The sequence below is a fragment of the Pristiophorus japonicus genome, chromosome 12 (assembly GCF_044704955.1).
Source record: "Pristiophorus japonicus isolate sPriJap1 chromosome 12, sPriJap1.hap1, whole genome shotgun sequence".
Taxonomy (NCBI): domain Eukaryota; kingdom Metazoa; phylum Chordata; class Chondrichthyes; family Pristiophoridae; genus Pristiophorus; species Pristiophorus japonicus.
In genome coordinates this window covers 177,534,140-177,558,417 of record NC_091988.1, presented here as the reverse complement: position 1 = coordinate 177,558,417, position 24,278 = coordinate 177,534,140, and the positions used below count along the sequence as shown (strand labels likewise).

Sequence of the window (24,278 nt, the reverse complement as noted above, 5' to 3'; positions counted from 1 at the left end):
CTTTTGACTGTAGAGACACCGACCCTCAGTAAGGCCATTTGCGATAGCACAGGCGTTTATGTCCACCAGTGATAACACCAAACAAATCTCTCAGCACACAAGTGCTAGCAATGTTCATAAATTAACTGGAACTGTGTTTGCGAGCAGAAATGTACAGGGCAGAAACCATGAGTCTGCAACTGCCAGCAGGCCTCAGGTGACCCAGATGACTCAGAGTCCCCAACAAGGGATGAATTGCAAGGCAATTCACACCTTGTTGGCGTTGTAGAGACTTCCATTGAGCCTATTCATGCCACTTCAAAGGGTATGTTTGCAAGAGCTGTGGAACAATGGGGCACCTCCAACGAGCTTGCAAATGAGCTGCAAGCTCTGCAAAATCTGCTAACCACCATGTGGCAGAGGAAGCTCGGTCCATGGTGGATCAAAGCAATTTCGAGCCTCAGAGAGATAGAGGAGGCAGATGCTGAAGTACACGGGGTGCACACATTTTCGAAGAAATGTCCACCCTATAATGCTAAATGTAAAATTGAATGGCTTACCCGTAGCCATGGAACTGGACACTGGCGCTAGCCAATCCATCATGAGTAAAAAGATGTTTGAGAGATTGTGGTACCCTGAGCCCCATCCACACGAAACTGAGAACGTACACCAAAGAGCTTATCACTGTCCTGGGCAGCGCCATGGTCAAGATCACTTTCGAGGGCACGGTGCACGAACTGCCACTCTGGATTGTCCCGGGCGATGACACCACACTGCTTGGAAGGAGCTGGCTGGGCAAATCCGCTGGAACTGGGATGACATCCGAGCGCAATCACATGTCGATAAGGCCTCATGTACCCAGGTTCTTAACAAATTTTCTTCCCTTTTTGAGCCAGGCATTGAAACTTTTCCAGACCGAAGGTGCGGATCCACTTGGTCCCAGAGGCACGACCCATTCACCACAAGGCGCGAACGGTACCTCACATGATGAGGGAGAGAGTGGAAATCGAGCTGGACAGGCTGCAACGCAAGGGCATCATCTCCTCAGTGGAATTCAGCATGTGGGCCAGCCCGATTGTTCCAGTACTCAAAAGTGATGGCACGGTCAGGATTTGCGGAAATTATAAAGTAACTATTAATCGTTTCTCGCTACAGAACCAATACCCGCAACCTAAGGCAGACGACCTATTTGCGACGCCTACAGGAGGCAAGACGTTCACCAAGCTCGACCTGACTTCGGCCTACATGACACAGGAGCTGGAGGAGTCTTCGAAGGGCCTCACCTGCATTAACACGCACAAGGGACTGTTCATCTACAACAGATGCCCGTTTGGAATTCGGTCGGCTGCAGCGATCTTCCACAGAAACATGGAGAGCCTACTCAAGTCGGTACCACACACGGTGGTCTTTCAGGACGATATATTGGTCACGGGTCGAGACACCGCCGAGCACCTACAAAACCTGGAGGAGGTCCTCCAGCGACTGGATCGCGGAGGGCTGCGGCTGAAGAGGTCGAAATGCATCTTCATGGCAACAGAAGTGGAGTTTTTGGGGAGAAAGATCATGGTGGACGGCATTCGGCCCACAGACGCCAAGACAGAGGCTATCAGGAACACGCCCAGGCCACAGAACGTCACGGAGCTGCGGTTGTTCCTGGGACTCCTCAACTATTTTGGTAACTTCCTACCGGGGTTAAGCACCCTTTTTGAGCCCCCACATGTGTTATTGCGCAAAGGTGAGAACAGGGTATGGGGGAAAAAAACAAGTAATTGCTTTTGAGAAAGCCAGAAACATTTTATGCTCCAACAAGCTGTTTGTATTGTATAACCCGTGTAAAAGACTTGTGCTAACATGTGACGCGTCGTCGTACGGAGTCGGGTGTGTATTACAACAAGCTAACGTTGCGGGGAAGTTGCAACCTGTTGCCTATGCTTTCAGGAGCTTGTCTAAGGCCAAGAGGGCTTACAGCATGATTGAGAAAGAGGCATTAGTGTGTGTGTTCGGGGTAAAGAAAATGCATCAGTACCTGTTTGGCCTCAAATTTGAGCTGGAAACCGATCACAAGTCCCTCACATCCCTGTTCACTGAAAACAAGGGGATAAATACTAATGCCTCAGCCGGCATACAAAGGTGGGCACTCGCGCTATCAGCGTATAATATACCATCCGCCACAGGCCAGGCACCGAGAACTGTGCGGATGCTCTCAGTTGCCTACCATTGCCCACCACGGGGGTGGAAATGGCGCAGCCTGCAAACTTGTTGATGGTGGCGCAGCCCGCAGACTTGTTGATGGTCATGGAAGCGTTTGAAAATGATAAATCACCTGTCACGGCCCGCCAGATTAGGACTTGGACCAGCCAAGATCCTCTGCTGTCCCGAGTAAAAAAAACTGTATACTGCATGGGAGCTGGGCCAGCATCCCCGTTGAAATGCAAGAGTCAATCAAGCCGTTCCCGCGGCGAAAGGACGAGCTGTCCATTCAGGCAGACTGCTTGTTGTGGGGTACCCGCTTGGTGCTACCCAAAAAGGGCAGGGAGACGTTCATCTCGGATCTCCACAGCACACACCTGGGTATAGTAATGATGAAAGCGATAGCCAGATCCCACGTGTGGTGGCCCGGTATCGACTGACTTAGAGTCCTGTGTATGGCAATGCAGCGTATGTGCTCAGTTGAGTAATGCGCCCAGAGAGGCACCACTAAGTTTGTGGTCCTGGCCCTCCAGACCATGGTCAAGGATCCATGTCAACTATGCCGGCCCGTTCCTCGGTAAAATGTTCCTGGTGGTGGTGGATGCTTTTTCAAAATTGACTGAATGTGAAATAATGTCGGGAAGCACCGCCACCATTGAAAGCCTGAGGGCCATGTTTGCCACCCACGGCCTGCCTGACATACTGGTCAGTGACAACGGGCCATGTTTCACCAGAGCCGAATTTAAAGAATTCATGACCCGCAATGGGATCAAACATGTCATCTCGGCCCCGTTTAAAACCAGTCTCCAATAGGCAGGCAGAGCGGGCAGTACAAACTATCAAACAGAGCCTTAAACGAGTCACAGAAGGCTCACTCCAAACCCGCCTGTCCAGCGTACTGCTCATCTACCGCACGAGACCCCACTCGCTCACAGGGCTGCCCCCGGCTGAGCTACTCATGAAAAGGACACTTAAAACCAGACTCTCACTGGTTCACCCCAACCTGCATGATCAGGTAGAGAGCAGGCGGCAGCAACAAAATGTAAACGATGGTCGCGCCACTGTGTCACGGGAAATTGATCTGAATGACCCTGTGTATGTGCTAAACTATGGACATAGTCCCAAGTGGATCGCGGGCATGGTGATAGCTAAAGAAGGGAATAGGGTGTTTGTAGTCAAACTAGACAATGGACAAATTTGCAGAAAGCCCCTGGACCAAATGAGGCTGCGGTTCACAGACTGAACAACCCACAGCAGACACCACCTTTTTCGAGCCCACAACACACACCCAAAGGATCAACGACACCACGCTGGACCAGGAAATCGAACCCATCATGCCCAACAGCCCAGCAAGGCCAGGCTCACCTAGCAGCCCTGCAGGGCCAACAACACGCCAGCCCAGCAAGGGCCTAGCCAACACACCAGAACAGACATTTGTACCGAGGCGGTCCACCAGGGAAAGAAAGGCTCCCGACCGCCTCACCTTGTAAACAGTTTTCACTTTGACTTTGGGCGGGGGGGCGCGGTGGGGGAGTGATGTTGTGTATCTGTAAGGCATGCACTCCCATGTTCCGCCACCAGGGAGCTCATCCCCTGAAGTCCCAAGGGATCCCAACATCCCTTGGGAGCACTGTATATAAGCCGGCTCCCCTAAGGCCTGTTCCTCACTCTGGAGTGTCTTATTAAAGACTGAGGTCACTGTTACTTTAACCTCCCTGTGTGCAGCCTCATCTGTTTTAGGAACACAATAGAGGGTTACAGTTATGAAGAGAGACTTCAGAAGTTGAGGCTTATTTTTAAACCGAGATTTGAGAAAGTTGAGGCTTGCTCTTATAGATTATGGAAGGTTTTATAGAAACATACAAATTTACAGCGCAGGAGGAGGCCATTTCGGCCCATCGTGTCCGCGCCACCCAACAAAGAGCCACACGGCCCTCGGTCAGCAGCCCTGAAGGTTACATATAAACCAATGAACAATGAAGGACAGGTGACGAGCATCCGGCCCAACCAGTCCGCCTCACACAACTGCGATACTCCATGTATCGCAACATTTTACACTCCACCCCACCCGGAGCCACGCGATCTCCTGGAAGAGGCTAAAAAACAGATAAAAACCCAGGCCAACTGGGGAAACAAATCTGGGAAAGTTTCTCTGCAACCCATCCAGGCGATCAAAACTAGTTCAGGAGATCACTCTGGCAGTATTAAATTCCCTGAAGTATTTACCATTGTATCTGCACCAGCCAATAAGAGGTTAACAAGTCTAATCCCACTTACCAACTCTAGGTCTGTAACCCTGCAGTTTACGGCATTTCAAGTGCCCACCCAAGCACCTTTTAAATGTGGTGAGGCTTTCTGCCTCTACCACCCTTCCAGGCAGTGAGTTCCTGACCCCCACAACCCTCTTTGTGAAGACGCTTCCCCTCAAAACCTTTCACCAACCACCTTAAACCTATGCTCCCTCGTAATTGACCCTTCCACCAAGGGAAATAGGCCCCTGCTATCTACTATATCCAGGCCCCACAAAATTTTATACACCTCAATGAGGTCTCCTCTCGGCCTCCTCCGCTCCAAGGAGAACAAACCCAGCCTATCCAATCTGTCCTCATAGCTAAGATTCTCCATTCCAGGCAGCATAGAAACATAGAAAATAGATGCAGGAGTCAACCCTTCGAGCCTGCACCGCCATTCAATGAGTTCATGGCTGATCATGCAACTTCAGTACCCAATTCCTGCTTTCTCGCCATACCCCTTGATCCCCCTAGTAGTAAGGACTACATCTAATTCCTTTTTGAATATATTTAGTGAATTGGTCTTAACAATTTTCTGTGGTAGAGAATTCCACAGGTTCACCACTCTCTGGGTGAAGAACTTTCTCATCATCTCGGTCCGAAATGGCTTCCCCCTTATCCTTAGACTGTGTCCCCTGGTTCTGGACTTCCCCAACATTGGGAACATTCTTCCTGCATCTAACCTGTCTAAACCCATCAGAATTTTAAACGTTTCTATGAGATCTCCTCTCATTCTTCTGAACTCCAGTGAATAAAAGCCCAGTTGATCCAGTCTTTCTTGATATGTCAGTCCCGCCATTCCGGGAATCAGTCTGGTGAACCTCCTCAAGTTAGGAGACCAAAACTGTACACAATACTCCAGGTGAGGCCTCACCAAGGCCCTGTTCAACTGTAATAACACCTCCCTGCCCCGGTACTCAAATCCCCTTACTATGAAGGCCAACATGCCATTTGCTTTCTTAACCACCTGCTGTACCTGCATGCCAACCTTCAATGACTGATGTACCATCACACCCAGGTCTCATTGCATCTCCCCTTTTCCTTATCTGTCACCATTCAGTCTGTCTCTCTGTTTTTACAACCAAAGTGGATAACCTCACATTTATCCACATCCTCATAAATCTCCTCTGCACCCTCTCCAGTGCAATCACATCGTTTCTATAATACGGCGACCGGAACTGCACGCAGTATTCCAGCTGTGGCCTACCAGGTGTGTTATACAATTTAACCATAACCTCCCTGCTCTTGTATTCTATGCCTTGGCCAATAAAGGCAAGCACTCCATATGCCTTCTTAACCACCTTATCCACCTGGCCTGCTACTTTCATGGATTTGTGGACAAGCACTCCAAGGTTCCTTTGTTCATCTGCACTTCTAAGTGGCCTACCGTTTAATGTGTATACCCTTTCCTTATTAGTCCTTCCCAAGTGCATTACCTCACATTTCTCCGAATTAAATTCCATTTGCCACTGTTCTGCCCACCTGACCAGTAGATTGATATCCTCCTGCAGTCCATGACTTTCCTCTTCATTATCAACCACACAGCCAATCTGCAAACTTCTTAATCATACTCCCTATATTCAAATCTAGATCATTGATGTATACCACAAAAAGCAAGGGACCCAGTACTGAGCCCTGCGGAACCCCACTGGAAACATCCTTCCAGTCACAAAAACATCCATCAACCATTACCCTTTGCTTCCTACCTCTAAGCCAATTTTGGATCCAACTTGCCACTTTGCCCTGGATCCCATGGGCTTTTGCCTTCATGAATAATCTGCCATGTAGGACCTTATCAAAAGCTTTGCTAAAGTCCATATACACTACATCATACACACTGTCCTCATCGACCCTCTTGGTTACCTCCTCGAAAAATTCAATCAGGTTGGTCAAAAACAATCTTCCCTGAACAAATCCATGCTGACTGTCCCCGATTAATCCTTGTCTTTCAAAATATAGATTTATTCTGTCCTTCAGGATTTTTTCCAATAATTTTCCCACCACAGAGGTTAGGCTGACAGGCCTGCAATTACTCCGCCTATCCCTTTCTTCCTTCTTAAACAAGGGTACCACATTAGCAGTCCTCCAGTCCTCAGGCACCATGCCTGAATCCAAAGAGGACTGGAAAATGATGGTCAAGGCCTCTGCTATTTCCTCTTTTGCTTCACTCAACAGCCTGGGATGCATTTCATCCAGGACTGGGAACTTATCCACATTCAAAGCAGCTAAAACCTTTAATACCTCCTCTCTCACTATGTTTATTTCATCCAGAATTTCACACTCCTCGACAGCAATATCTGCATTGCCACTTTCCTTTGTGAAAACAGACGCAAAGTATTCATTAAAAACCATACAACATCTTCTGCCTCCACACATAGATTACCCTCATGGTCTCTGTGCAAATTGATGCAAGTCATGGCCAAAATTGGGCCCATGGTCTCTAATAGATCCTACCCTTTCTTTAGTTATCCTCTTGCTCTTGCATCTTTGCCCAACATCTTTGGGTTTTCCTTGATTTTACTTACCAAGAACTTTTCATGCTCTCTCTTAGCATTCCTAATATCCTTTTTAATTTTACCTCTGAACTTTCTATATTCCTCCAGAGATTCTACAGTATTTAGCTGTCGGTATATGACATAAGCTTCCCTTTTTTTCCTTTATCCTCCTCTGTAAGTTCCTAAACATTCAGGGGGCTCTAGAATTGTTATTCCCATCCTTTTTCTTTAAGGGCACATGTTTGACCTGAGCCCTCCGGATCTCCTCCTTGAATGCCTCCCACTGTTCCGACACGGATTTATCTTCAAGTAGCTGTTTCCAGCCCACTGTGGCCAAATTACTTCTCAACTTAGCAAAGTTAGCTTTTCTCCAATTTGGGACTTTTATTTCTGGTCTATCCTTGTCCTTATCCATAACTACCTTGAATCTGACTGAATTATGGTCACCGGCACCCAAGTGCTCTCCCACTGATACACCTTCCACCTGCCCAGTTTCATTCCCCAAAACTAAATCCAGAACGGCCCCATCCCATGTTGGGCTTGTTACATACTGACTAAAAAAGTTCTCTTGAATGCATTTTAAGAATTCTGCACCCTCTATACCTTTCACATTATATTTGTCCCAATCAATATTAGGATAGTTGAAATCCCCTACTAGCAGTGGTGCAGCAGGGAGGGATTCAAATTCCTGGGGGAGGTGGGACCAGTACAAACCAGATGGTCTGCACCTGGGCAGGACCAGAACCAATGTCCTAGGGGGAGTGTTTGCTAGTGCTGTTGGGAAGGAGTTAAACTAATATGGCAGGGGGATGGGAACCAATGCAGGGAGACAGAGAGAAACAACATGGAGACAGAAGCAAAAGACAGAAAGGAGATGAGTAAAAATGGAGGGCAGAGAAACCCAAGGCAAAAAACAAAAAAGGTCACTGTACAGCAAAATTCAAAAGGGCCAAAGTGTAATAAAAAGGCAAGCCTGAAAGCTCGGTGTCTCAATACGAGGAGTATTTGGAACCCAGGAGAGGGCTCTGAGCTAGTTAGAATGGGTGAGAGCGCAGATGAACAGGACCCCAAGAAAGAATGCAAAAGGCAGGAGGCAACAGAGCAGAGTAGCACTAGGGTAAGTGTAAACCACAAGGTGATAGGAAGGGACAATATGTATGAATATAAAGGGGCTGCAGGAGGGGTCAAAACTAAAAATCATGGTTTAAAAACTAGTATTAAAACACTCTACCTAAACGCACGCAGCATTCAAAATTAAGTAAATGAGTTGACGGCACAAATCATTACAAATGAGTATGATTTGGTGGCCATTACAGAAACGTGGTTGCAGGGTGGCCAAGACTGGGAATTAAACATACAGGGGTATCTGACAATTCAGAAGGATAGACAAGAAGGGAAAGGAGGTGGGGTAGCTCTGTTAATAAAGGATGATATCAGGGTAGTTGTGAGAGATGATATTGGCTCTAATGAGCAAAATGTTGAATCATTGTGGGTGGAGATTAGAGATAGTAAGGGGAAAAAGTCACTGTTTATAGTAGTTTTCGGCCTCCAAATAATAACTTCACGGTGGTGTGGACAATAATCAAGGGAATAATAGAGGCATGTGAAAAAGGAACGGCAGTAATCATGGGGGATTTTAACCTACATATCGATTGGTCAAATCAAATTGCACAGGGTAGCCTGGAGGAGGAATTCATAGAATGCATACGGGATTGTTTCTTAGAACAGTATGTTACAGAACCTACAAGGGAGCAAGCTATCTTAGATCTGATCCTGTGTAATGAGACAGGAATAATAAACGATCTCCTAGTAAAAGATCCTCTCGGAATGAGTGATCACAATATGGTTGAATTTGTAATACAGATTGTGGGTGAGGAAGTAGTGTCTCAAACGAGCGTACTATGCTTAAACAAAGGGGACTACAGTGGGATGAGGGCAGAGTTAGCTAAAGTAGACTGGGAACACAGACTAAACGGTGGCACAATTGAGGAACAGTGGAGGACTTTTAAGGAGCTCTTTCATAGTGCTCAACATAAATATATTCCAGTGAAAAAGGGCGGTAAGAGAAGGGATAACCAGCCGTGGATAACCAAGGAAATAAAGGAGAGTATCAAATTAAAAACCAATGCATATAAAGGTGGCCAAGGTTAGTGGGAAACTAGAAGATTGGGAAAATTTTAAACGACAGCAAAGAATGACTAAGGAAGCAATAAAGAAAGGAAAGATAGATTACGAAAGTAAACATGCGCAAAACATAAAAACAGATAGTAAAAGCTTTTACCCATATATAAAACGGAAGAGAGTGACTAAAGTAAATGTTGGTCCCTTAGAAGATGAGAAGGGGGATTTAATAATGGGAAATGTGGAAAAGGCTGAGACCTTAAACAATTATTTTGCTTCGGTCTTCACAGTGGAAGACACAAAAACCATGCCAAATATTGCTGGTCACGGAAATGTGGGAAGCGAGGACCTTGAGACAATCACTATCACTAGGGAGGTAGTGCTGGACAGGCTAATGAGACTCAAGGTAGAAAAGTCCACTAGTCCTGATGAAATGCATCCCAGGGTATTAAAAGAGATGGCGGAAGTTATAGCAGATGCATTCGTTATAATCTACCAAAATTCTCTGGACTCTGGGGAGGTACCAGCGGATTGGAAAGCAGCTAATGTAACGCCTCTGTTTAAAAAGGGGGCAGACAAAAGGCAGGTAACTATAGGCCGGTTTGTTTAACATCTGTAGTGGGGAAAATGCTTGAAGCTATCATTAAGGAAGAAATAGCGGGACATCTAGATAGGAATAGTGCAATCAAGCAGACGCAACATGAATTCATGAAGGGGAAATCATGTTTATCTAATTTACTGGAATTCTTTGAGGATATAACGAGCATGGTGGATAGAGGTGTACCGATGGATGTGGTGAATTTAGATTTCCAAAAGGCATTCGATAAGGTGCCACACAAAAGGTTACTGCAGTAGATAAAGGTACACGGAGTCAGAGGAAATGTATTAGCATTGATAGAGAATTGGCTGGCTAACAGAAAGCAGAGAGTCGGGATAAATGGGTCCTTTTCGGGTTGGAAATCGGTGGTTAGTGGTGTGCCACAGGGATCGGTGCTGGGACCACAACTGTTTACAATATACATAGATGACCTGGAAGAGGGGACAGAGTGTAGTGTAACAAAATTTGCAGATGACACAAAGATTAGTGGGAAAGCGGGTTGTGTAGAGGACACAGAGAGGCTGCAAAGAGATTTGGATAGGTTAAGCGAATGGGCTAAGGTTTGGTAGATGGAATACAATGTCGGAAAATGTGAGGTCATCCACCTTGGAAAAAAAAACATTAAAAGGGAATATTATTTGATTGGGGAGAAATTACAACATGCTGCGGTGCAGAGAGACCTGGGGGTCCTTGTGCATGAATCCCAAAAAGTTAGTTTGCAGGTGCAGCAGGTAATCAGGAAGGCGAATGGAATGTTGGCCTTCATTGCGAGGGGGATGGAGTACAAAAGCAGGGCGGTCCTGCTGCAACTCTACAGGGTATTGGTGAGGCCGCACCTGGAGTACTGCGTGCAGTTTTGGTCACCTTACTTAAGGAAGGATATATTAGCCTTGGAGGGGGTACATAGACGATTCACTAGGCTGATTCCGGAGATGAGGGGTTACCTTATGATGATAGATTGAGTAAACTGGGTCTTTACTCGTTGGAGTTCAGAAGGATGAAGGATGATCTTATAGAAACATTTAAAATAATGAAAGGAATAGACAAGATAGAGGCAGAGAGGTTGTTTCCACTGGTTGGGGAGATTAGAACTAGGGGGCACAGCCTCAAAATACGGGGGAGTTGAGAAGGAATTTTTTCTCCCAGAGGGTTGGGAATCTGTGGAATTCTCTGCTCAAGGAAGCAGTTGAGACTAGCTCATTGAATGTATTCAAATCACAGATAGATAGATTTTTAACCAATAAGGGAATTAAGGGTTATGGGGAGCGGGCGGTTAAGTGGAGCTGAGTCCACGGCCAGATCAGCGATGGTCTTTTTGAATGGCGGAGCAGGCTCGAGGGGCCTACTCCTGTTCCTAATTCTTATATGTATTATTGCCCTATGGTTTTTGGACTGATTAAAAAAGAGAAATATTAAAGCATATGAAGAGAACAGGAGAGTGGAACTGGATTAGATTAGGTTGCTCATGTGGAGAAAAACACTGAAGATTTGATTGGGTGACTAGTTTCTGAGTCATTCTATAATTTAACTAGATGCTTTTTTAAAAAAATGTAAAAGTCCACCACCTGTTCAACCAGTTAGCTAAAGAATAGTGGATACTGGAGATTTACAACATGACAATGGCATAATCATGGGTCCAGATCATGTTGTAGAACACCAAAGTCCATTGGTTTATAGTTATCAACTGAACCCTTAAATTTATATTACAGCTTTAAAATTACTTTCTGGGATCCTGTGAATTTTTGGGATATTTTCTATTTAAAGAATGGCACGATTCAACTTTGTTCCTATTGTGACGAGAGTAATTGTCAATGTGGAGGCTGACTGTGATTCTAATTTTGTAAGATTAATGATTGCAACCTCATTACTGAGTCTACCACCAGGGCTGCTGTAACTTGTGTGCAAACCCCATTTATGTATCTATCCAAGGTTTCTGCCAATTCTCTGCTGCAGTTATGGCAGCCGATTGGGAGAACGCCTGAGAAAAATCATGGCGTATGTTTCTTAATAAATAATTTCCAGTTGCTAATTGTAAAATTCAATGCACACAAGTACAGAAGCTTGGTGCCACTCTGCATGTTACACGGCAAATTTTTGGGAACTTTACCTGTCGCTATCCCATCAAAGAGTGACAGAACTTTGATTGGCTTTCTGTGCTCAGCAGGTACTGCTGGGTAAATCTTAGGTGGATCCTGGAATTTGAAAAAAAATATACAATTGAAAACAGCCATTTACGGTTGAGTGAATGCTACACATTAATTACAAATAAACTTCATTGATAAAATAGAAAATCTTATACATAAAACCATCTCCAAGAGACTCATCTGTATAGTGTTGGGACACTATGTTGGGGGAAAGTTTTTTTCTTATGTTTTAACACAATTTGTCCAAATCATGGTTAACTATTGGGTTAGCTCAAGGCAAAATTGTTATTCAGCTACTGTTGCAAGTACCTGTTGAAAGAGGCCCAATGTAAATTATGTGCACCCTGTAGAAAACTACTGGTGTTACAAACCTACTCATATCAAATTCCTCTTAGTTATTTTAACAGAGGCCTTAACTCATTTAAAATGTCAAAATAGCACAAAGCAATTTGGTACAAGCATCATACAATCATACATCATCATAGGCAGTCCCTCGAAATCGAGGAAGACTTGCTTCTACTCTAAAAATGAGTTCTCAGTTGACTGTACAGTCCAATACAGGAATTTGGGGGCTCAAGTTTCGGACTCCCGCTAGAACGGCGCACATCGGAGAGGCCCGCCTAATTTGTAGAATAAAAATTGCGCCGAATACTTACCTCACGATTCTCCGATAGTTGTCGGCCCATTTCTAGCTCGGCACTGCGCAGCAGGAGTTGCTGGGGGCGGAGCTACAGCCCTGCACCAAAAACAGTGTCGGCAGCTGCGCACGTGCGCAGTAGCTCCCGACCCTCCCAGTGTGTCCTGTCTCTGGGTGACGGCCCTACCATTGGCCGAAGGGATGTCGCCCCCATCCCGGGCCAAGTGGCCTGACGCATCTTACCTCATTGGCGGGGCCCGCCCGCCCGTCCTCTCGCTGGGGGCGGGCCCCACCTGAAGAGACGGTGGCGGCGGCAGCCCAGCACCGGGCACGTTCAGCTGTTTCTCTCCCCCTGCCCCCTGTTGATCTCCCCCCCCTGTTGATCTTCCCCCTCCCCCCCTGTTCATCTTCCCCCCCTCCCCCCCGTTCATCTTCCCTCTCCGCGCCCCCTCTCTTCTCTCCCCCCCTCTCTCTCTCTCTTCTCTCCCCCACCTCCCCCCCCCCGCACCGCTCTTCTCCCCGGTGCTGCAGTAGGTGAGTAGAAATAATTTATTATTTATTGAGTGAATTTTTTATTAGTTTTTTTTATTTTGTATTTTTTAATTTTTTTTGATTGATTTATTGGTTGATTTATTTATCATTTATTATTGATGATGGCTCTTTATTTGTAAAAGTGAAGTGTTTAATGTTTGTAAACCCCCCTCCTCCCCCGCCGGCATCTCTCGATCCCTACGCTGATTTCTAAGTGTAGGCAAGGTTTTTCTGAGCGTACAAAAATCTGCACTTAATCCATTCTAAGTTAGTTTGGAGTAAGTTTTCCCTGCCTAAACTTGCAAAACAGGCATAAGTAGCTGGACACGCCCCTTTTTGAAAAAAAAATCTGTTCTAAAATGAAACTATTCTAACTCACTAGAACTGGAGCAAACTAAATGCCGAGAATTGCAATGTCTAAGATGCTTCATTCTAAACTAGTTGCTCCAAAAATATAGGAGCAACTCAGTCCGAAACTTGAGCCCATAGTCTCTGTCACAGGTGGGACAGACAGTCGTTGAAGGAAAGGGTGGGTGGAGAGTCTGATTTGCCGCACGCTTCTTCCATTTGCTTTCTGCATGCTCTCGGCGATGAGACTCGAGGTGCTCAGCGCCCTCCTGGATGCTCCTCCTCCACTTAGGGCTGTCTTTGACTAGGGACTCTCAGGTGTCATTGGGGATGTTGCATTTTATCAAGGAGGCTTTGAGGGTGCCCGTGAAACGTTTCCTCTGCCCACCTGGGGCTCGCTTGCTGTGTCGGATTTCCGAGTAGAGTGCTTGCTTTGGGAGTCTTGTGTCAGGCATGCGGACAATGTGGCCCGCCCAACGGAGCTGGTCGAGTGTGGTCAGTGCTTCGATGCTGGGGATGTTGGCATGATCAAGGACACTAACGTTGGTGCGTCTGTCCTCCCAGGGGATTTCAGGATCTTGCGGAGACATCGTTGATGGTATTTCTCCAGCGATTTGAGGTGTTTATCTGTATATTGGCCATGTATCTGAGCCATACAGGAGGGCGGGTATCATGACAGCCCTGTAAACCATCAGCTTGGTGCCAGATTTGAGGGCCTGATCTTAGAACATTCTCTTTAAACAATGGCTGTGGTCACTCTGACCTATTTGAGCTCTCCTCCTTCTGCAAAATGAACCTCTGACCATCCCAATGCCTGATCTCAGCCAGGCCTCGGTTTTCTCACCATCTCACCGAAGTGCGCTGCTCAGCGTCGAGTTTACAATCATTACAAGTGTTCACACAATAACAATAGCAACAGTAATTTATTCTATTGTGGTAAGTGGATAATTAGTCCACGTAAAATATTACTTTGAAAGATACAAAGTTGTTAACATATTTTGTAATATGCTTATGCAGATAAAATTTATAACATCTAACAAATCAGCACAAGTAATATCATCTGCCGATATTCACAGAAGTTTTTCCTTAGTCTCAGCTGAAAAAATTGTACGACTTACATATTCCTGACCATTGTCGCTGGCAAAAAACTCTTGGAGTTTCATGGTCCAGTCACTGCGTCTTCTCAGCACTCCGTAGCTTTCATATGGAAGACACATGTAACATCTCCAAGGGTCTTGCACTTTGGCCTCTTCAGAAGCACCTGGACCCACTAGGATGTCTATGCAGTCCACACAAAAGCATCTACAGACAAATAGAGTGGGAATCATCTGAGCAATGTTAACATATGATATCTTGACAACATAATTGTTTTAAAAACTTCTAGTATCATTATACCAGAGATGGCCTGATACGTGCAACTGTACACCACTGGATGCCGAGTGAAGACATTTGAATTCAACTCAAGCTTTCTCAATGGATGATTTATGAACTGGAATTTAATCAGTGACTGGGGACCTTTCCTGAATTGCTCAACACCACCACCTGGCACATAGATCGAAGGGCAGCATGGACCCTTCCTCAAGCTGGCCCATCTCAATGCCCCTGAACAAGTGGATCATGTTGGTGTGAAGAGCTAGGAAAATATACCTCAACACCATGGGAAGTAATGGACCCTGTCAGGGACCTCTATTAAAAGATTCTCTTTATATGCTTCAAAATGGTCCCACTGAAAAGATGATTGGGGGGGGGGGGGGGGGTAATTTGGGTCCTTTTTTTAAAAAGCTAGTTTCTGGTCTCTAGCACACACCAAATGATAACACACTTTTATTGGGGACTGTTTAACTGGGGCATTTTTAATCTTTTTTTAATAAAAAGTTTCTGAGGATTCTTAAAATACACATATTTCACACTCGTATGCACTCCAAAAATATGTATTACAAGAGATGGAAGCTCTTGAAATAAGTCCTGGAAATGGTAAATACCTAACAGAGGTTGATATAGGACTAGGGAATACTCTTATATTGAATCTTCCCTGTATCAGTCATGTCAGAGAAAACTAGTCAGTGTAATATTTGCAATCCGGGAGTAATGGTCTCTAAACAAATCAATTCCATTGACATGAATAGCAAAGAGCAGATGTTGTGCAAAGTGATACTGCACACAATAAATTGCCGATCATGGCTGGGCAAGTGCAGGTGAGTCACTTCCCCACTTGGGAACATGAACTAAAGGATTAGTCAGATTGTGAACATGTTCTACCCAAATTGAGCGTGGGAAGCTGCAGGACCGAGAGAAAATATACGGACTGACAGGGTCAAAAAGAGTTAAGAATGTTCTTCATATATCAGAAAGACAGAAATTCTCTGAATGTACAGGATGAAAATGCACAGCTGCTGAATGAAAAGGTAAAGCTACTACAATTTGCATGTATACAGCGCCTTTAATATAGTAAAATTTGACACCGAGCCATATAATATTAGGGTAGGTGACCAATAGCTTGGTCAAAAGGGTAGGTTTTAAGGAGTGACTTAAAGGAGGAGAGGTAGAGAGGTGAAGAGAATTAGGGAGGCAATTTGGTATGAAAATCGCAAAATAATTCAAAGAAAACCCACACATTTGACACAAAGCAAACGAATCATGCAGTGGGTCAAAATCTTTTGTTTTTATAAAGTGTGAATTATAATGGGCAAAATATGGTTCCTTTATTCCAAGGAGCTTTGAATTGGCAGGTGGCAGGAAGGGCTTAATTGGCAGAATAAATGTTGACTGCTATATAAAAGTAAATTTGTTTTAAAATTATTATTTGTTTAGTTTGGATCATGGGAGAGACATCGTGCACTGGCCACACCTTTACATTACTAAATGTAAACACAAAGAGAGGCATATGAATGCTAGCTCAACCACAATTCTAGGTTGTGGAGAATCCTTCAAACTGTGCTAATGATTAATGACAATGGAGATTTACTAACCAGAAATATACCCATTACTTGATATTATTAGAGGAGTACAGAGAAGATGCACAAAATAAAAGGCAGATAACGAGTCACATCCCATAAGAGCCCCATGGCAAGGATATCATTTGCTGGGCCACCGTGTATATTGCCGAATTAATTAGAATGCAGACACGTGGATAACTGCAATCAGCTTTTAGCCAAAAGTATTAAACTCTCTACATCTCCATGGATCCCTACAATTAACTTGTTTCCTCCAACAGAAGAGATTCCTTCGCACTATGTTTCTGCCTTCATCTCAGGAAGACCCACACAGTAGTTAGGGTCATTCCTTCACGTCTTGCTACTAAGCCTCTTTGAATGCAACAGTGTGATCTGTCAGTATATCTTGTAGATCCAATATCTGGTGTATACTAGAAGGTAGAAAATGAATCAAAAAAATTCGAGCAGAGCAGAAAGGGAATTGTGCAATAAACTTCCAGCATTTGTCAACATAGACACAGATGAGAGAGAGTACATTTTGCTCATCTTGGGTAAATGTCATCTAAATGACTCTGAGAAGGACCTTCAGCTACTCCAGGCCAAACACTATGGGGGCAATTTAACCCCTAAAAATGGTCGGGTTTGGATCGGGTGGGAGGTTAAAGTATGAGAAATCTGAATACCAACCCCAACCTGCCCATTTCTGGTTTTAACGGAGGTGGGGGGGGTGCGTGGTGGACAGCCATCCCGCTCCCAGGAGGCAGGTTGGCACTTCAGATATTACAATGAGGATGCATGCCTCTTTTTGAAGCACCAATTTAAATTTAACTCTGAGCAGCCGGGTTTCCTGGGTCTCAGGGAATCTGGCAGCTAAAGGAAGGCAAAGATGGCTAGATCCTGGTGGCAAGTGCCTTTCCACTTACCTGCTGGATCCAGCATCCCTGCCTTGCCAACCGCCCATGATCAGACACCTCCCCCCCTCCACCCCACAAAGCCCCCGAACTTACCCCTCCCCCCTACAAAGCCCCCGATCTTACCCCCCCTCACAAAGCCCCCGATCACTGGCTCCCAAACTCCGACCAACCCCTGCTACCCCCCAAAGGACGAGTGCTTCTCCCTGATTGCCCCAAACAAACCTGTAAACCACTTCCTCAATTGGCCAATGCCGCCTCCCCCCTAAGCCACGATGTTTTCACGAGGCGCGATCTCCCACCGACCCAGCCTTTCTAATCTTACACCGCGCCCCCCCCCCCAGTCATTCCAATCCCACCCAACTTTCTCTGCGCTCCCCAGCTTATGGCCTCCGATCTCCTCCCACTCCAGCCTCCAATCTACCCCTCCGACCCGCTGCCTTTCTGATCCCTCCCTCCTCTCCTCTCCCCGGCCGTAGCTCGGTGCCGAAAACCTACCCGCCCGACAGCCAGCCAGCCTGCTTCTTAATCTGGTTAGCTGCAGCCAGGAAACTGAGCCAAAAAATGTTCATCGGGTCCTGTCATTAAATTTGGCAGGACCTGAGGGAAACCCGTTCTTTCGAGTTTCCCGAACGCAAGACAGCTCTCCCCTGTCTTCCTCAAAGTCTCAGCCATGATTATGTGGATTTTTCCATCAGCAGAAAAATGCTGCCTGTACTTTAAAGCCTGATCTAGATTAGCCTCAAAGTGTTAAGCAGGTATAAGTGGTCATTTGTCTTAGGGTCGGTGTTTAAAAAGAAAACAAGTTTATTGTTTTCTTATATCAAGAAGTGTAGGAAAATAGATATGTTCACTGAATTAAACTGAATATTATTCATTCTTATGTTTTATGTAAATTAACCAGTTATTGGTATGAAACCCCTGTGTAACACCTTGGTAGACTGCCTATTAAGTCTGCCTTCCGTAAAGAGAGGTGAATTTATGTGGCTGCATGGGATGTATTTCAGTAGCCCTTGTACTGGCTAAAGGAGTCTTTGTTACGATCGCTAGGTTGTGCTATCGTTTTAACTAGGTACTGGACAGGAAAAAAGGTGCACTCCAGATTTTAGGGGCCATGTAAACTGTTTACCAAAGTGGCCAGTATTACTGAACCCAAGGAAATATCTAGTGTAAAAAAAATCCCAAATTGTGATACTGCCGATACTTTATAAGCTACAACTTCAGTGTTCATACAGCCATCATACCTGCAGCAGTTTGCATTCCCACACAGCAACACCTCTCGCCCACCACAGCACACAGTACAGTATGATTGGTAGCCATCATCATCATACATATATGATGTCTCCAGGTAGATATCCTGCAACAAACCAATAAATGATTACCCCACAAAGGATTGCACACACACAAAATGGCAACTACTTTAATGGGTTAATGTAGGGTTTGAAATTGACAACTGTAATCATCTGTGCTCAAAAACATATTTAACTAATGTAAAGTACATTTTATAGATTTTAAATAATGGAGAAAGGGACTGATAATATGGCCTGTGTGCCGGAGAAGGTGTGTCCATCTGGATATTGGAGAAGCAGTCTGACAACACAGGCAGTGGCTAGATCAAGAGAGTTAGAGCTGGGTGTCATCAACATACATGTGGAAGCTGACCCCTTTGTCTGCAAATGATTTTGCCAGTGTGGGAGCGTGAATAGCAGCCGTTTTGCAGATGATCTGCCTACAATTGGATAGATAGGAGTGCAGCCAAGAGAGGACAATCCCATTGAGCTGGATAACAGAGGAACGGCATTGGTGGAGGCTGGTTTGATTGACCATGCCAATGACTACAGAGCGGTTGAGAAGGCTGAAGAAGGATAATGTACCACAGTCACAGAAGATGTCATTTGTGACTTTGGTTAGGACTGTTTCAGTGCTGTGGTAGGGCCAGAAACTTGATTCGAGAGATTAGCAACCTTACCAAATGATCTGCAAAGCATTTTGAATCTGAATTCTTCACTCCAATGTTATGAGACATTTGTTACAACAGATACCTCAGACATATATGTCTCTCAAGGAATGTGCCAGGGGACATTGATTAAACCGAGAGATTGCTCTAAAGTGACAAATGGCACATTCTCAAAATAGTCTCGTCTCTTTAAACTTTCCAAGAAAATGCCAGTAAAGCATTGGATAGGTGGGAGTACAGCCAAGAGAGGGCAATCCCACTGAGTTGGACAACAGAGGAAAGGTATTGAGAGGATAGTGTGATCAAACATATCAAAGATTACAGAGGGGTCGAGAAAATGTGGGTGAAATTTAAGGGCAAATCTAGTAATTCTGAAAGAAATTGGGAGAACGGTCGAGTATATCGCAGGTATGTGACAAACCAATCAGAAAAGGCATTTACATTCACAGAAAGATCACCATATTGACAGCATTCGCGACTGATTGGGAGAAAAACACAGTAGAAAATTAAATGAGGAATCTCCCAGTCTTAAAGCAAGTACAAATTTTCAGTGCATGAAATTTGATGCTGTGGTGATAGCCTCCAATACACAACATAAATGTAACACATTTATTCTGCCACATAATTCTGGCTTGTACTTTCAATGTTTTCTTGGATTGTTGCCTGACTGCTATCTAAAATATTTACAAGGGCTCAAATGCATGACAAGAGAGATTGCTCTAAAGTGACAAATGGCACATTTGGCATAGGTGGGAGTACAGCCAAGAGAAGACGGAGCTGGACAACAGAGGAAAGGCATTGAGAAGATAGTGTGATCGAACATATCAAAGACTACAGAGGGTTCGATAAATTTAAATACTACAAATTAGTCATTTAGAAACAATACAATGATGACATTGGGACCTGATTGTAATTTTTACTAAGAGGCCTGAGTGGGAAACCACAGTTAGCTTCCCATCAGGCCAACCAAGCAAAGAACTGGATGGTGGCAGAAGAGGCCCAAAAAGTATGTTTAAATTATTTTTCAAATTTACTTGTAGGACCAAGAGGAGCAGGCATGTTCCTCCGGCCCACACACAGAATAGGCCTCTCTTGCGCCTACGGCACCACCACCATCCCCCTCCCCCCACCAACCTGATCGTGGGAATGACCTGGCAGCCGACCTCACGGACTTACCTGCTCAATGGTTGGCCTCCGGGCTGCATGAATTTGCACCGCTTCCAGTTGACTTACCATTTGGAAAGGGTGGAAATCCACCGGAGGCATTTAAATGAGGCCCAGGAGTTAAAATGCCCTGGGCATCTTTTATACCAGCATGGGTGAGTTTTGAACTGACATTAAAACTCACCTGCCTGCCCCCATCCAACCACCCCCCACGCCACCCCCCCGCCCCCAGTTCAAATTGGGGCCAAAAAATAATTTCTAGGAATAAAATTAGAAAAATGCTGGAAATGCACAGGTCGGTCGGTCAGCATCTGTGGAGAGAACAGACAAGTTAACATGTTCCAATAGGAAGGGTCTACACCTGAAACATTAACTTGTCAGTTCTCTCCACTAATGCTGACTGACTTGCTGTGTGTTTTCAGCATTTTGTGCTTTTGTATCAGGTTTCCAGCATCTGTAGTAATTTGCTTTTTTACTCGTAGTTTGTAGTTGTTCAGAGCTAAATATAATCTTGGTCCAAGTTCAAAATGTTCAAGTTATTCATTAATGAAGGTTCAATACTATTAACAAGTAAGTTAATTATAAACTTTGAGTTCAAAACTAACTGCCTGCAGACCCTTATATTTTCTAACCTATTTGACAGCATTCACCTACTTTAAAAAAAAAAGCAGATAAGCAATTCGAAGTGCAATTATACAAGTTAACAAAACTGTCAGTATTTTAGATATCTGAAAACAAAGGGTTTCATTTCCAACTGCATTTGAATGTCATTTGTGCCATCTGATTTTGCCATATGTGCTCTATGCAAAGTTCATCGGATTTATTTTCAAATGTGTACATTTCTAGCAATTGAGAAAAAGAAACACTTGGGACTGGATTTTCCGGTCCTTTGCGCTCTGGGTTTTGCCCCGGAGCAGCGTGAAAGGTCTCCTGCGTGCTGTCGTGATCCACCGGTCCGGTTTTGTGGTGGCGCCAAGCAGCACCACCAGGAAGAACTGCACCGCGTGTGCAACGCCTCTCATTGCGACACCGGCAGGAGTTTGGACCTTTGCCTGATCCGTCTGCCCGGAAGTGCAGCTACAGTAACCGCCTGGGAAACCAGTGCGGTCCGGCATAGCCGGCGGCGCAAAGGAAGGTAAAGTGCTCCGAAGGGAAGAGCAAGTGTTTGTTCTTTTAATATTTTTAGCGATTTGTGTTGTGGTGGCATGGGCAATGTTTTTGTGGGTTTTTTAAAAAAAAAGAATCCCCCCACCGCCAAACACCTCGGAGCACACACAGCCCGGCACTTTAGTTTGCGAGTTTCCCATCCTTGCGCCACGAAAAGAGTACAACGTCACCATTGCGCTGCGCCCCCTGACGCAGGGCCCAGATGGCGAAAATTCCTTACTAAAGCGCAAACTATTCCCGGCCGGTAACTTTCCTGCACCGCCTCCGTTTTCGCCCTGAAAACAGAAAAGCCTAAAATCCAGCCCTTGAATTTTTGTCCCCATCTCTTCCCTCATTCCCAACTCCAATGTATTATTTTCAAGCTTAGCTTTTTTTTCTTTCGGATCATTCAGCAGGTAATGACCAACATTCCTATTAAGCTGCGCGGCTGTGCTGCGGGCTGGAGGTCCCGCGTAGGCTGCTCACCAGCTGTTACATGGGAAAAACCGCGCATGTGCTTAAATTTGACTGGGCCACACAACCAGTTAAAGGGCTCGCGCGCAATAAGAGGGAACATTGGTTAGGACAGTGAATAGCTAACATTATACAGCTCAAAAAAGGTCCCAGGTTAAACTGCTTATCTGTGGTAAAGGAGCTACAGTTGGCCTCAGCACCTTGTGTTAGGGAGGAGGAAACTGATCAGGGCTTTCTGTCCTGAATGCTATGCGGCAACCCCTGTTGGAATTACACATGTAGATGTTGGGTACAGTTGTGATGCACCCCCCATCCCCCCTAACAAATGAATCGCTTGCCACACTCACTATCTGGGCTCACACATGATGAATGGCCACTGGAGTGAGGTATTGGTGAGTGCTTGGTGCCTATAGAACTGTACCCCAGAAAAGTGACCAAGCTCCAGCAAAGGAAGAGGAGTGGTGAGAAAGCTGGTGGAAAAAGGAGGAAGAAGAAAAATAAAGATTTTTCATTTCAGAAATCCTTTCTGGCAATTGAACAACTGTTTCGGATGGTTTAACCATAAGCCTCAAATACTGTACCATTGTGCTATTGTATCCTGTCTCAGTGTAGTAGTCTGGGGCCTTGTTTCCCCGCACAATGACCCAGAATTTCCTGGAGAGGTGCGCCATTGTAATGGCTCGTGTATGTCACAGGACCCGATTTGCGGTGCTAAAGTTCCAGGACATTATGGCTGAGAAACGTCATTATTTACGCCATTTCATAATTTCCTGCAAGTTGTGTGTTGTTCCACTGTTTTCTTCGCAGAAATAGGTGAACAGCTAATTATAATATCTCCACTCTTCATTAAAATCAATGGCGAGATCGAATTTGCTGAACTTACACTACTGCAATCGCTACTGGCACACAGTTCGTTGCAGAATGGATCTGGTGAGTTGAGTGTTTGGGATAATAACAGGAACCTTACGTCAGTGGAAAATGCACAGACATTTCAAAAATATTTGAGATTTTTCTAACCATAAACATCTCCCAGAGATAATGTTCAAAGTAAATAATGTAATTTGCATCAGCAAATACTATTAGTTCTGGTTGATTTTAGAATGCACAGTCTTGGAAAATAAAGGATCTTTGGTTGCATTAATTCGAAAGTGTAAAGAATATGTTAATTTTGAAACAATGCAATGTTGTTGCTAATAATAGCACTGGTGATTGGGAACTATTGGGTATGGTTTGATGTCTGCATGCGCGGATTACACACACTCACCTTGCAAATAGGACACAGACCACCTTCAAACAGTGGATGGAAAGTGCCGACTCTTGTGCTTCCACAGGCAAGACAAAATTCTAATGTAAAAAAGAAAGGATATGTATTAGAACAATGCATCACCAATACTCTCATATTATTTTTAACTAAAGGTTAATAAAGATCCTTTAATACAACAGACAGCAACTCTCATTGTCTCCAGGATGTCAACATTCCACCAAAAATTGGGAGACTCATTATAACCTGGCAGGAAACCAACAGGATCGGACTAGCTGCCCGTTTCAGTTCCACCCAATTTGACTTTCCATTGAAGGCTACAACTACCCACTGGTTTAAGCATTCATTACATTTAGAAGGAAGGCTATCTGCAAAAACACACTGCTTTACAGCCACCAGACTTACCAGCAACCAAATTGACATTCCTGTAACAGCTGTGTGTCACTAAGATGAATAAGATGCAGAATTTAAATTCAGTTAATTAAATAAATCTGGAATAAAAAGCTAGTATCAGTAATGGTGACCATGAAATTACTGGATTGTCTTAAAAACCCATCTGGTTCACTAATGTTATTTAAGGAAGAGAATCTGGACTATATGTGAATCCAGACGCCCAGCAATGTGGTGGATTCTTATACTACCCTCTGAAATGGCCTGGCAAGGAAAAATAATAAGAATAAAAGTGGATGGATCACCCGGCATCGACCTAGGCATGGGATTCGTACACGCAAAAGCACACCTAGCCCAGTCAACCCTGCAAAGTCCACCATCTAACATCTAAAGACATGCCAAAATTGGGAGAGCTGTCCCAAAGACTAGTTAAGCAACAGCTATAGGGCCCGATAGTAGTCGCAGAACTACTCACAGAATCATAACTTTCAACCAACATCCCAGACGCCTCCATCACCATTCAGCTCCGGACCTCATTACAGCCTTAGTCCGAACATGGACAAAAGAGCTGAATTCTAGGGGTGAGGTGAGAGTGACTGTTCTTGACATCAAGGCAGTGTGGCATAAGGAGCCCTGGTAAAATTGAAGTCAATGGGAATCAGGGGGAAAACCCTCCCCTGGCTGGAGTCATATTAGCACAAAGGAAGG

The 24,278-nt window shown here is 44.9% G+C and overlaps 1 protein-coding gene across 1 annotated transcript in view; it reads right to left on the bottom strand.

Moving 5' to 3' along the window:
* The window catches only part of dnmt3bb.1 (DNA (cytosine-5-)-methyltransferase 3 beta, duplicate b.1), a 294,113-nt gene that overhangs the window by 66,843 nt on the left and 202,992 nt on the right, over positions 1-24,278 (bottom strand). The window contains exons 12-15 of the mRNA XM_070895082.1: positions 23,184-23,263; positions 18,423-18,535; positions 14,453-14,636; positions 11,782-11,866 (exon numbers count right to left, since the gene is read on the bottom strand). Of these exons, the coding sequence (XP_070751183.1) occupies positions 11,782-11,866; positions 14,453-14,636; positions 18,423-18,535; positions 23,184-23,263 (462 nt within the window). The remainder of the gene's footprint in view (positions 1-11,781; positions 11,867-14,452; positions 14,637-18,422; positions 18,536-23,183; positions 23,264-24,278) is intronic.